General features: G+C 44.9%; 3 protein-coding genes across 5 annotated transcripts in view; all 3 read right to left on the bottom strand.

Moving 5' to 3' along the window:
• LOC144697932 (uncharacterized) overlaps positions 1–12,983 on the bottom strand; it is a 273,791-nt gene that overhangs the window by 19,407 nt on the left and 241,401 nt on the right. Inside the window, exon 8 of the mRNA XM_078569892.1 lies at positions 8,487–9,571. Within this exon, the coding sequence (XP_078426018.1) occupies positions 8,487–9,571 (1,085 nt within the window). The remainder of the gene's footprint in view (positions 1–8,486; positions 9,572–12,983) is intronic.
• The window catches only part of LOC144697248 (uncharacterized), a 420,900-nt gene that overhangs the window by 340,567 nt on the left and 67,350 nt on the right, over positions 1–12,983 (bottom strand). The gene's annotated exons all lie outside the window — the stretch shown is intronic.
• The window catches only part of LOC144697079 (uncharacterized), a 280,076-nt gene that overhangs the window by 249,629 nt on the left and 17,464 nt on the right, over positions 1–12,983 (bottom strand). The gene's annotated exons all lie outside the window — the stretch shown is intronic.

The following is a 12,983-nucleotide window of genomic DNA, read 5'->3' as shown; positions in this document are numbered from 1 at the left end:
TCTGGCCCATCACTAATCTTTGCAGTATTAAAAGTCATCACCCAGGCTGCTAGTCTTAAATATATGTCTGTGCCTATAATAATGGGCTAAGTGTAATATACAGTACAGGATTATTTGAAAAGAGATTTGGTGGGATATGAGGGAGAACAGTATTTTGGCAGCAGGTGGTCATGTCCTGGAACTCGCTGCCTCTGAGGCTGGTGGAAGTGGAAACAATCAATAATTTCAAAATAAAATTGGTTGATCACCTGAAGGAAATAAACTTACAGGGGAACGGGGATAGCGAGCGGGATTGGGACAGTCTGGATTGCTCCACAGAGAGTCGGCATGGACTCGTGTTGCTGAATGGACTCCATCTGTGCCTTAATGACTCTTTGACTGGAAATATATAATGTGCCTACAGTACTATATTACAAAACTAGAAATAATAAATTAACTTTATTACAGAACCATAAATAATATATTTAATATTGACCATATAATAACAATAGATATATCTCTGTCCTAAGATAAAAGCAAAATACTGCGGATGGTGGAAATCTGAAACAAAAATAGCTGGGAAAACTCAGCAGGTCTGACAGCATCTGTGGAGAGGAAGACAGAGTTAATGTTTCGAGTCAGTATGACTCTTATTCAGATCATCTTCATCATCAGATATCTCCGTCCTATATTAATTTACTGTCCCCTTAAATGTCAGCCATCTCCTGGGGGAACCACCCCTTTAATTGTGAACATTAGGAAAGAGACCATCCTTTTAGCCAGACAAATAAATGTGTCAAGCTGAGGGAGCAAAGGATGTCAATGTCTTTAAGAGAGAGAGAGAGAGAGACCAGGGCCAACCTTTCCAGAGTCTGCACCCTCCCTGGATTCACTTCCTTTCCCTTCAGTTCCTGCAAGTCAACAATTTGTCCCCAGAAGAGAAAAGAAATGGAAAGGGATAGAAAATAAAGTGTTTTTACTCACAGATGTTGGACACAGGAGGAAGTTTTAGTCTGTGTGAAGCTCAGTCTTCATTCACACAAAGCCCGCGCTCTGATTGGGTGGAGGACCAGAGTCCTTCCGGTCCTCCAAATCTTCCTATTGGTCGGTCCCTCATCATGACAAGTTGGGGGCGGGCTCTCTCCAGCACATGCGCAGCTTCCCCTCTCCCGAGTTCTCCGAGCGGCTTCTCGCTCAGGCCGGAGACGTCAGCCGGTTGCCTGGAAACCTTGGCTCGAGGAGTTGGAGGGGGCGAGGGAACAATGGGTGGGGGCGGGGCTCCCGTGGCCGCGCGCCTGACCTGCAGCCTGGAACCTGAGGACGTCGCCGCGGAGCAGAGTGATTGCTATTGGCTGATACAGGCAGGGTTCCATTGTTGGACGTCACAATGCGGAAGTTGGACAATGAGCTTCAGACTAAAACTTCCTCCTCTGGGCAACATCTGTAAGGAAATCAATGTTTCCCTCTTTCGCTTAATTCATCAAGACCCGAATATTGTTTGCCTTTGAATCTAGAAGGAGAAATGTTTGTCCGTTCTGTCTGCTTCAACGGGTTTTAAACATCAGTGTGACTGGAAAAGCACCGAGACACACACACCCGAGTGAGAGTGTTTCCAGTGCACTGAGTGTGGAAACAGCTGTCACCAGTTACACAGCCTGAAGAAACATCGCATCATTCACAGCGCAGGAGAGTGGACACATGTTGTGTGTGTGGACCCCTCAGTTAATTACTGAACCTGGAAAGACACGAAGACACCTGCGCCATGGAAAGAGCGTAGAAATGTGGGGACTGTGGGAAGGGATTCATATCCCCATCAAAGCTGGAAATTTATCGACGCAGTCACACCGGGGTGAGGCTGTTCACCTGCTCTGAGTGTGGGAAGGGATTTCAACATTCATCTACCCTGTGGACACACCAACGAGCTCACACCGGGGAGAGGCAGTTCACCTGCTCTGAGTGTGGGAAAGGATTCAGCGAATCATGCAGCCTGCTGTCACACCAGCGAGTTCACACTGGGGAGAGGGCATTCAGCTGCACCGTATGTGGGAAAGGATTGACTCGGTCTTCCAGCCTGCTGACACACCATGTCACTCACACCAATTTAAATGCTCTGACTATGGGAGTAGCTTCAAAAGCTCTCGGGAACTGATGTCCCACCAGCGTTTTCACACTGAGGAGAGACTGTTCAGCTGCTCTCACCGCACAAAGAGGTTTCAAAGCTCATCCAACCTGCGGGAACACCAGCGAGTCCACACCGAGAGGCCATTCACCTGCTCTGAGTGTGGGAAAGGATTTATTCAGTTGTCCAAATTGCAGATATACCAGTGAGTTCACACTGGGGAGAGACCGTTCACGTGCTCTGATTGTGGGAAAAAATTCAGAGATCCATCCACCCTGCTGAGACACCAGCGAGTTCACACTGGGGAGAGGCCATTCACCTGCTCAGAGTGTGGGAAGGGATTCAATGATTCATCCAATCTGCTGACACACCAACGAGTTCACACCGGGGAGAGACTGTTCACTTGCACCCAGTGTGGGAAAGGATTCACTCTGTTATGCAACCTGCTGAGACACCAGCGAGTTCACAAGTGATTACAGGAGTTAGATTCTGCTGTTATTGCTGTTGTTAATCCCATCCAGGACTCAATCATATTCATTCTGACAGTTGGTGAAGCAGGAGGGTCGGAGGGTTTCTTTCTGCTGGACTGGCTGGTCTCATGACTATGCTTCCAATGGGCTGATGCTCTTTGAGCCTGGGAGTGCACATTTCCACTGAAACGATCCACAAAAGCTGATCAAGTACATTTTACCCTGTATAGTAAATAATGCTTTTCCTACCACTACAGGTAGATCTAAAATAAATACCTTGGTCTCTGTTCCATTGAGTCTACAGCAGGGGGCCAGGCCAGTCGGCTCAGTTGGTTTCTGTCAGTATTTATGCTCCACATGAGCCTCCACCCACCCCTCTTCATCTCCCCCATCAGCATATCCTTCTATTCCTTTCTCCCTCATGTATGTATCTAGCTTCCCCTTAAATGTATTCATACTATTCACCTCAACCACTCGCTGTGGTAGTGAGTTCCACATTCTCACCATTCGCTGGGCAAAGAGGTTTCTCATGAAATCCCTATTGGATTATTGAACCCCTTCATAATCTTAAAGACTTCCATCAGGTCACGCTTCAGTCATCTCTGGTGCTGCTCTTCAGGACTAATTCTGCTTCCCTCCGGTGTCAGAGTCCAGACTCAGGTTGCACTTGCATTTTATCTGCAGCTTTCATGTGAAGCAAAACCATGACCAGGTACTTGCTCCACAGGAATGGGCTGCAAACCTATCCCACGCCCTCCTCGCACAACACGCTGCTACTCTTGCATCTTGCTCGTCTATTCCTCGCACCCAAGAAGCAGGAGCAGCTGCTACATCATTAATAAGCTGAGAATTGTGGAAAATCCATTGTCGACTCTGTAGGATATCGGATTTCAAACTGGCCTCTGGGACCTTGGAAGGTTTCACAGGGTCACCAGATCTGGGATCCGATTTGTTACAAGCGGGGAGCACCGCATCTTGTGAGTTCCACAATCTATATTTTCTGTACTTACTGACTCATTATCTATTTCTGTCGATGTTTGCTGATTTAAATATGAAAACATTCTGCAATGTAAGCAGCATTTCCGATTGGCTAACTGCCTTTGTAGAATGTGTCAGGATTGACGGGGTCTCTCCCACATAGTGAATCATAATAAAGCAGCCCTGCTGGATTGGTGTCCCATCCACCACCCACACACAGTAGCAGCCAGTGCGTGCCATCCACAAGATGCACTGTAGCAACTCCCCAAGGCTCCTTAGACAGCACCTTCCAAACCCACGACCTCTGCCACCTAGAAGGACAAGGGCAGCAGACGCATGGGAACACCACCATCTGCAAGTTCCCCTGCGAGCTACTCACCATCCTGACTTGGAAATATATCCCCGTTCATTCACTGTCGCTGGCTCAAAATCCTGGAACTCTCTCCCTAACAGCACTGTGGGTGTACCTACACCACATGGACTGCAGCGGTTCAAGAAGGCGGTTCATCACCACCTTCTCAAGAGGCAGTTACGGAAAAGGCAATAAATGCTGGCCTAGCCAGCGACGCCCACATCCCATTAAACAACAGAAAGAGTCTTTGGTTCCGATTGGCTCCCCATGACAAACAAGAACAAACAGGCCACGCTGCCCCATTCAGTAACTTGAATACACCCATTATCTGTTCACCTCTTCCTGAGCCTGACTGGCTTCTACTGCCTCGCTCTGTGTGGAGATTCTCACTGACCATTTCTGGTCACTTTCCTCGCCAGGCACCAAACTAGAATGTTAACATCCTGGTCGGGACTGTTAGTGTTTAAGAGAGAAATCTCTCTTAAAGTAATTAACTGAAAGAACTAGGCCACAAAATTTCATGTTTATAAACAAATACAAACTTTATTGTTTGTGATCCAAATAAAAATTAAACAAATTAAGCACTCCTACCTTTACACTATAGTTTATATCTGCGTATGCTATGAATCCAGTTTTTCTTTTACTCCCTCCCCAAGAGTTCCCTTACCTTACAAAATACTGAAGGTTCATTCACTTTCCTTAGGGAACAACCCAAAGGTATGCCACAGCCCTCTGGAATTTACTTTGATTTGTCCCCAGTTTCCCAGCCTGGCACTCAGACTTCCAGAGCTCTTTCTCTCTGTGAGGATTCCACTGCCTTCTTGAGCTGACTTTGGACAGACCAACTGCTTTTTCCCAGTCGGCTCCTGCAGCTTCTTCACAGCTCTGTCCACCTCACTGTTCAAGTTGACTGCTTTCTGCCTCAAGCCTTTCACCCTGGGGACCACTGGAAATTTCTTCCTCCACCTTCAAGCTGGGCAAATCTTCCAGTCTCTTTCCCTCTCACACAAACTCCAAGTGAGCTGCAGCCTCCACAAGACCAACAACTCATTCTTATGTTGGTCAAAATCTTCCTTGGCCACTTTGAGAATATCACTCAGATGCTTTTTATGTTCAAGCAGAAATGTTTGAAATTCTTGTTTGGTCAGATCTTTAAACAATTTGTAATCTTTCAGTTTTTCCTCATCCTGTTCACGGTTAATTTTATTTAACTCTTTGTGGATGATGTCGACAGCTTCTCCATTTTGAAATTTTATTTTTCCTTCTAACACTGAGTCTTCCATGCAATTCACAAACCACATCATTTTGAGGTTTTAAATGGTCTTTTGTGAACAGTTCCTTTGTCTGAACTCCTGCTGTTGTATCCTGTACTGTTTCTGCACTGGCAGGCACATTTCGTTCAACGTTAGGTGTTATTAACCCCCAGGGTCACTTTGAGGTCTTAGTCCTTTCTGTTGAGAATTTTTAATTTGAGTTTCTGCAGACACATGTGCTGCCTCTGTACTGTCCATTACTGGGGTGGATACATCTGTATTTTTACTTGAATCAGTCCTTTTCCCAGTTCGATTAGAAATAGGCGAGGGAGCTTTCACTCAAGAGATAACATCTGAACTGTGGCACACCGGCCCAGGTTGTGGAAACACTATACTGCTCGATATATCATTTCCAAATATAAAATCCGTGTGATTAATTTGGAAACAACACCAACAGTAACAGACTCCTTTACCAGATCACAATTTCAATTCACTCTAAACAATGGGGATAGACACACACTTCCCATCAATACCCTGTATTAATACATTTTTATTCACTGAACATTTTGAACAAAGGTCTTAATTTTTTACTAACAATCAGCTCTGAGTTAAACCAGTATCTCTCAGGATAACAATCTTTTGAGGCTCTTTCACGGACAAGGATTTGTTGACTTCCCCTTCAAATATAAATCCTTCACAATCCCTCATGTGTCTATTGTTACCCATGGTAAATACATTAGAAGGTATTGATTTCTCACAAGCTTCCCTCTTTGGTACACCTTCATTTGCCAAAACCTCAGGTTTACTTTTTAATCTCCAACAATTAACTTTTAAATGTCCAACCCAATGTTAATGAAAACATATCGGTCCTTTTGATTCACTTGCATCTTCTGCACTATCTTTTTGACCACTGTGGGGAGAATCTTTTGTTTCATTTCTGCTATCTCTTTCACTCTAAATAGAGTCCCATTCATTGTAATGCGATTTAACTCTCCTGCTCCTGTATGGGTTTGCAACCAATAGTTTGCTGTCACCTTGGTGTCTGTGAGTCAAATCATTGCAACCAGCTAAAACAGCAGCTTCCCTTTTATAAAAAAAAATCCTGCGGTCCTCCAGATGTGTCCTAATAGCTAAAGGAACGCTGTTTTTAAATTTTTCCATTGATACCACTTCCCCTCACATTTTTCAAACTCTGTTTGATTTCCACTGCTCGAAACCACCTGTCGAACAACATTTCAATTTCCCTCGCAAATTCTAGGAATGGTTGCGTCTATCTTTTCCTCAAAGACTGAACTTTTAATTGATAAACTTTGACAACAAGCTCCTATGCATTAATTACCACAGATTTAATCATCTCATAATCTGAAGAATGCTCTTCTGAAAGACTTGAATAACCATACATTTTTTTCCCATCAACACACTTTGCAAAATAAGAGTCCATGTCTCTTTTGGAAACCTTAACTTTGAAGCAACTTTATCAAATGAGATGAAATATCTTCCAATTCCATCCTCAGTGAAATTAGGCACTAGGCGAATAGAGCAAAATCAAAACTCGAAGTGGAACTTGACTCCTTGTCTAAACTATTAGGTCCTGTTTCACACTGTTTAATTCTTTTCTCTCTTTGAAGCTCTCTGTCTCTTTTATTGATCTCTTTCTTCCCTTTCTAGTTTTCTCTTTAGCATTCTCATTCAAACTTCCGCAATTCTATTTCTTTTCATCTTTCTTTTTCATTTTCCTGGCTTTCAAGTTTGAGTTTTTGCTTTTCTCTATCCCTTTGCAATTCTCATTCAAGTTGTTTCATCTGAATTCTAGGCAACTCAACTGGATTGTTAGCTGGATGAGGCTTTCCTTTTACAAATTCCAAATGCTGTGCTATTGCCTCAACCATTTCTGCTTTATTAACTGTATCAATTGTTGCAAAACACCCAGGGACAAACCTTCTCCCTCGAGACATATTAACAATTAACAAAGCCATTCTGCTTCTCAATAAATACATTAAAGTTCACCATGAAATCTGGTTGGCCCAAATTTTTGCAAAGCCTAGTGCACCAGTGTCAGTCGGTGGATTCAAAATCTTAGAGGAGCCCCAATTTTGTTATGATCCTGGTGGGGGCCATTAATGTTTAAAAATAAATTCGAACCCACAATAATTAACTGAAGGAACTGCAGCACACCATTTCACAAAATTAATTGTAAGTAAAAAAAAAGTTAAAAATTAAGCACTACTAACTTAACAGTAAGGGCGGGACTTTCCAGTCCTGCCCACCACAGAACCAAAAATTCCCACCGGAATCAACAGATCTTTTCCTTCCCACCTGTAACAATTCCAGCAGCGGGGAAACTGCGTTCCACTTTTTAGCTCCACCCAAGAGTTCTCTGATATGTTACGAGACCTTGAAGGTTATTCACTTTTCTGACCAACGGACATGCCACAGCCCTCTGGAATTCACTTTGGCTTCTGCCCAGTGTTCCACCTTCTCTGAGGTACAAGATTTCCTAGGCATCTTTCCTATGGCTTTTGGATAATTGACCTGTCAATGTTTCTTTAAGACTTCACAACTGTGGATTCCTCAGCTCAAGATTAAGTTAAGATTGGGGATCAAAGGTTACGGGGAGAAGGCGGGAAAATGGGGTTGAGAAACTTATCAGCCATGATTGAATGGCGGAGCAGACTCGATGGGCCGAATGGCTAAATTTCTGCTCCTATGTCTTATGGTCTTAAGTTTCACTGCCCTCCTGCCCTGAATTTCCACTCATTGATTTTCCCTCCAGCTGTTCAGACAGCTCGTTCACAACTCTTTCCAAGCTAACTGTTCAAGCTGGCTCCTTTCTGTCATGAGGGTAACTTCCTACACTGTGAGAACCACTGTAGGTTTCTTCCTCAAGCTCCAAGCTAGGTAAACCCTCCAGTCTTCTCTCCCCTCACCAATTCCAAGTGAGCTGCAAACTACACAACTACCTTCTGTGAGAAACACCCAGATAAATTAAACAAAAGAACCTTCAAACCACCACAGCCCCATCTCCATGACAGTTGGGAGGTTCCAAACAGAAATGCAAACAAAATGTATTTTAGCTTCAAATATCCTTTGATTCTGTGATCCATGTGAAATATGAAATTAGATTTTCGCTAAAGGCTCAAACAGCATCAGCCCACTGGGAGCAAAGTCGTGAGACCGGCCAGTCCAGCAGAAATTAACTCTCCAACCCTCCCACTTCACCAACTGTCAGAATGAACATGGTTCAGTCCTGGATGTGATTAACAGCAGCAATAACAGCAGAATCCAGCCCCAGAAATCACTTGTGAACTCGCTGGTGTTTCTGTAGACTGGATAACCGAGTGAATCCCTTCCCACACTGAGAGCAGGTGAATGGCCTCTCCCCGGTGTGAATTCGCTGGTGTGTCTGCAGACTGGATAACCGAGTGAATGCCATCAAACACTGAGAGCAAGTGAATGGCCTTTCCCCAGTGTGAACTCGTTGATGTGTCTGCAGGTGGGATGACTGAGTGAACCCCTTCCCACACTCAGAGCAGGTGAATGGTCTCTCCCCGGTGTGAACTCGCTGGTGTCTCAGCAGGATGGCTGAATCAGTGAATCCCTTTCCACACTCTGAGCAGGTGAATGGCCTCTCCCCAGTGTGAACTCGCTGATGTAGCAGCAGGTTAGATAACTTAATGAATCCCTTCCCACATTCAGAGCAGATAAATGGCCTCTCCCCAGTGTGAACTCGCTGGTGTTTCAGCAGATTGGATGAATCACTGAACCTCTTCCCACACTCAGAGCAGGTGAACGGTCTCTCCCTGGTGTGAACTCGCTGATGTGTCAGCAGATGGGATGACTGAATGAATCCCTTCCCACACTCAGAGCAGGTGAACGGCCTCTCCCCGGTGTGAATTCGCTGGTGTTCTTGCAGGGTGGATAGCTGACTAAATTCCTTCCCACAGTCAGAGCAGGTAAATGGCCTCTCCCCGGTGTGAACTCGCTTGTGTGTCTGCAGGTTGCAGAACCGACTGAATCCCTTCCCACACTCAGAGCAGGAGAATGGCCTCTCCCCGGTGTGAACTCGCTGGTGTGCCCGCAGTGTGGATGAATCACTGAATCCCTTCCCACACTCAGAGCAGGTGTAGGGCCTCTCCCCAGTGTGAACTCGCTGGTGTGTCAGCAGATTGCATGACTGAGTGAATCCTTTCCCACATTCGGAGCAGGTGAACGGCCTCTCCCCAGTGTGAACCCGCTGATGTGCCAGCAGCTGGGATGAACCATTGAACCCCTTCCCACATACAGAGCAGGTGAATGGTGTCTCCCCACTGTGACTGCGTCGATGAGTTTCCAGTTCACAGGGGGCACGGAACCCCTTCCCACACTCCCCACATTTCCATGGTTTCTCCATGATGCGGGTGTCCTTGTAACTCTCCAGGTTCTACCATCAGTTGAAGCCTCGTTCATACACAAACCACGTATACGGTCCTTCCCCGCTATGAATGGTGCAATATTTATTCAGGATGTGTAAATGGTTAAAAGCTCTTTCCACAGTCAGTGCACTGGAAACACTCTCACTCGGGTGTGTCTCTGTCTCCATGCTTTTCTGGTCACACGATGTTTAAAATCTCTTCAAGCAGACAGAACAGACAAACATTTCTCCTTCTAGATTCAAAGGCCAATGATATTCATGTCCTGATGAATTGAGTGACTCTGTCAGATCGTGATGTGTCGTTTGATTTGATGTTTCTGCTTTCAAATCCTCTCCTTCTGACATCCTGTAACAGGAGTTTACAAAAGTCATCACTGTCAGTACAGGATAGACATTCAGAACAGACCATTCTAGTTTCTATGGAACATTCTTTCCCCTCTCGTTCCCCAACAGCTGTAAATTTCCATCCCACACCCATTCCCTTCATTCTCACTCTGCTGTACCTAATATATACCCTCCCAATTCTACTGAAGGTGTCAATTCATGCCGAACGACAGATCCATGTACAGCCCTTTATATATATTTGGTAGATGAAAAATGTGTGCTATATACAGTACTGTACTACTTGATTAGAGATATACCAAGGACGTGAGGAAGAACTTTATTTAGGCAGCGAGTGGTCATCAACTGGAACTCGCTACCTATGAGGATGGTGGAAGTGGAGCTGATCAATGATTTTAAAACACAAGTGTCTGGTCACGTAAAGGAAATAAACTTGAAGGAAATAAACAAATAAACTTGCAGGGGAATGGGGATGTAGAGGGGGGAATGAGACTAACTGGATTGCTCTACAGAGAGTCGGCTTTGAGTTTCTGAGTGGACTCTTTCTGTGTCGTAATGACTGGAAAGTTAAAACATAGCTACAGAACCATATTACAATACAACACCAGAAATAATAATAAATGCATTTTATTACAGAATTCATAAATAATATATCTAATATGTACCATATAACAACACTAGGCATATCTCTGTTGTTACAATCCCCGTGGAGACCAATAACCTCAAAATGATAAAATTTTACTGTAACAATCAAACTAAAATCAACAATTTCCCCCCAGAATGAGAAAAGAAATGGAAAGGGGGAGAAAAGAAAGTGTTTTACTCACAGATGTTGGACACAGGAGGAAGTTTTAGTCTCTGTGAAGCTCAATCTTCATTCACACAAAGCCCGCGCTCTGATTGGCTGGAGGACAGGGGTCCTTCCGGTCCTCCAACTCTTCCCATTGGGCAGTCCGTCGTATGCAAACAATGAGGGACAAAATGCCGAGCCCGAGTAGCCAATGGGAAAATCTGGAGGACAGGAAGAGCACTGCTCATCCAACCAATCAGAGTGCGGGTCTTGTTCTAGTCCCCGACTCTCCCTCGGACATGCGCAGTCCCGGGTCGCCCGCCCGCGCGGCAGATAGAGCGGTTTCCCCAGTGCGGGGGATTGTGGGAGCTGCGGCCGCCATTTCTCATCCAGAGCCCAGACTCCAAACTCCTGGGACTGGGATGGAAAGTGGGGGTGGGGGGCGTAGTGACCCCACCCTGAAACAAAGTACATGTGGGTAGTCACTGGATTTAATTGTGATGCCCCCTTAGCAAAACAGTTTGCTAACTTCAGGTGTAAAAATTTAGACGCCTGGGTGACAGATTGGGGAGGGCAATAGGTGAGTGTGAAACTGAACCCGGGAGTCAGCACCTTTAGGGGAGGAGAACTGAGGAAATGCAGGAGGAGGATAGTATGATCAATTGGGGTTAGAACCAATAGGGAGAATCGAGTATGTGGGGGACAGAGATTTCAAGTTTGAGAGGCAAAAGGATTTTCTTTGTCAACTAGAATATCAGTTTCAAATTTCTATTGTGTATTTACTACGATGGCTTTTGTAAACACCTTTTAAAGTGCAATGGAGAGGGAGGATTTGCAGATGGGAAAATCAAACCAAGCACCACGTAACGATTTGACAGACCCATTTGATTCAGCAGGGCCTGATGGTCATCAGCTATTGAATATGGGAGGAGAAATGTTTGTCTGTTCGAAAATACTTCAAACATCATTGTGACTGAAAGAGCATTGAGACAAACACAACCATGTGAGAGTGTTCCACTGCACTGACCAGTTACACAGCCTGAAAAGACCATTTCCAGCAGGAAGGCTTCAGAAGATTGTTGAACTTGAAGACACACAAGGGCACCTGCACCAGGAAGAAACTGTGGAAGTGTGGGGACCGTGCAACAGAATTCTATTTCCCCTCTGCACCCCACGCTGCCCCCTCACATCTGCGCCAGAAACTCATCAATGCCAGGGACACGCCATTCACCTGATCTGAGTGGGAATGGATTCACTCAGCTTCACTCGCACCTGCTTTTAGACCAGTGAGATCACACTGTGAAGAGGCTGTTCACCTGTTCGGTTTGTGGGAAACAATCTGATCCATCCAACCTGCTCTTTGCATGTCGCAGTGCAGATTTCCACTGAAATGATTCACAAAAGCTGATGAAGTACATTTATTTTATCCTGGATAGTAAATAGTGTTTTTCCTACCACTACAGGTAGATCCAAAATAAATACATTTGTCTTGTTCCACTGTGTCTATAGCAGAGGGCTATGTCAAACGTCTCAATTGGTCTATGTCAGTATTTATGCTCCACATGAGCCTCCAGCTACCCCTCTTCATCTCACCCCCATCAGCATATCCTTCCATATCTTTCTCCCTCATGTATGTATCGAGCTTCCCCTTAAATGTATTCATGCTATTCACCTCAACCACTCGATGTGGTAGCGAGTTCAACATTCTCACCACTCACTGGGTAAAGAGGTTTCTCATGAAATCCCTGCTGGATTATTGAACCCCTTCATCATCTTAAAGGCTCCCATCAGGTCACCCTTCGGTCTTCTCTTTTCTAGAGAAAAGCAGCCCCACCCTTTCCTGAGGGTTAAATGCTCTCAGTTCTGGTTTTATTCTTGTGAATCTTTGTTGCCCCTTCTCCAGTGCCTCCATTTTCTTTTTCTAAATGAAGATCACAAATGTTGACAGTATACCCAGTGTATTCTAATCATAGTTCGAAAAAGTTGAACATAACCTCCCTGTTTTTCAATTCTATCCCTCCAGAATGGAACCCTATATCTGGGCCCCACACTTTAGGAAAGATGTGAAGTTCTTAGAGAGGGTGCAGGGCAGATTCACGAGAATGGCACCAGGGATGAAGGACATCAGTTAGTTGGAGAGACTGGTGCTGCTGAAATGATTTTATTTTGACCATCTTAACATTAGGAGAGAGGAGGCCATTCATCACATTGAGTCCATGCCAGTTCTGCATGGAGCCCCCTGTTAAGATAGCACCCACCTTTCTTCCTTCCTGCCTGTTCATCAAAAAC

The sequence above is a fragment of the Cetorhinus maximus genome, chromosome 23, assembly GCF_964194155.1.
Source record: "Cetorhinus maximus chromosome 23, sCetMax3.hap1.1, whole genome shotgun sequence".
Taxonomy (NCBI): Eukaryota; Metazoa; Chordata; class Chondrichthyes; order Lamniformes; family Cetorhinidae; genus Cetorhinus; species Cetorhinus maximus.
The sequence above is the reverse complement of the archived record's forward strand: the minus strand, read 5'-3'. Positions and strand labels throughout refer to the sequence as shown.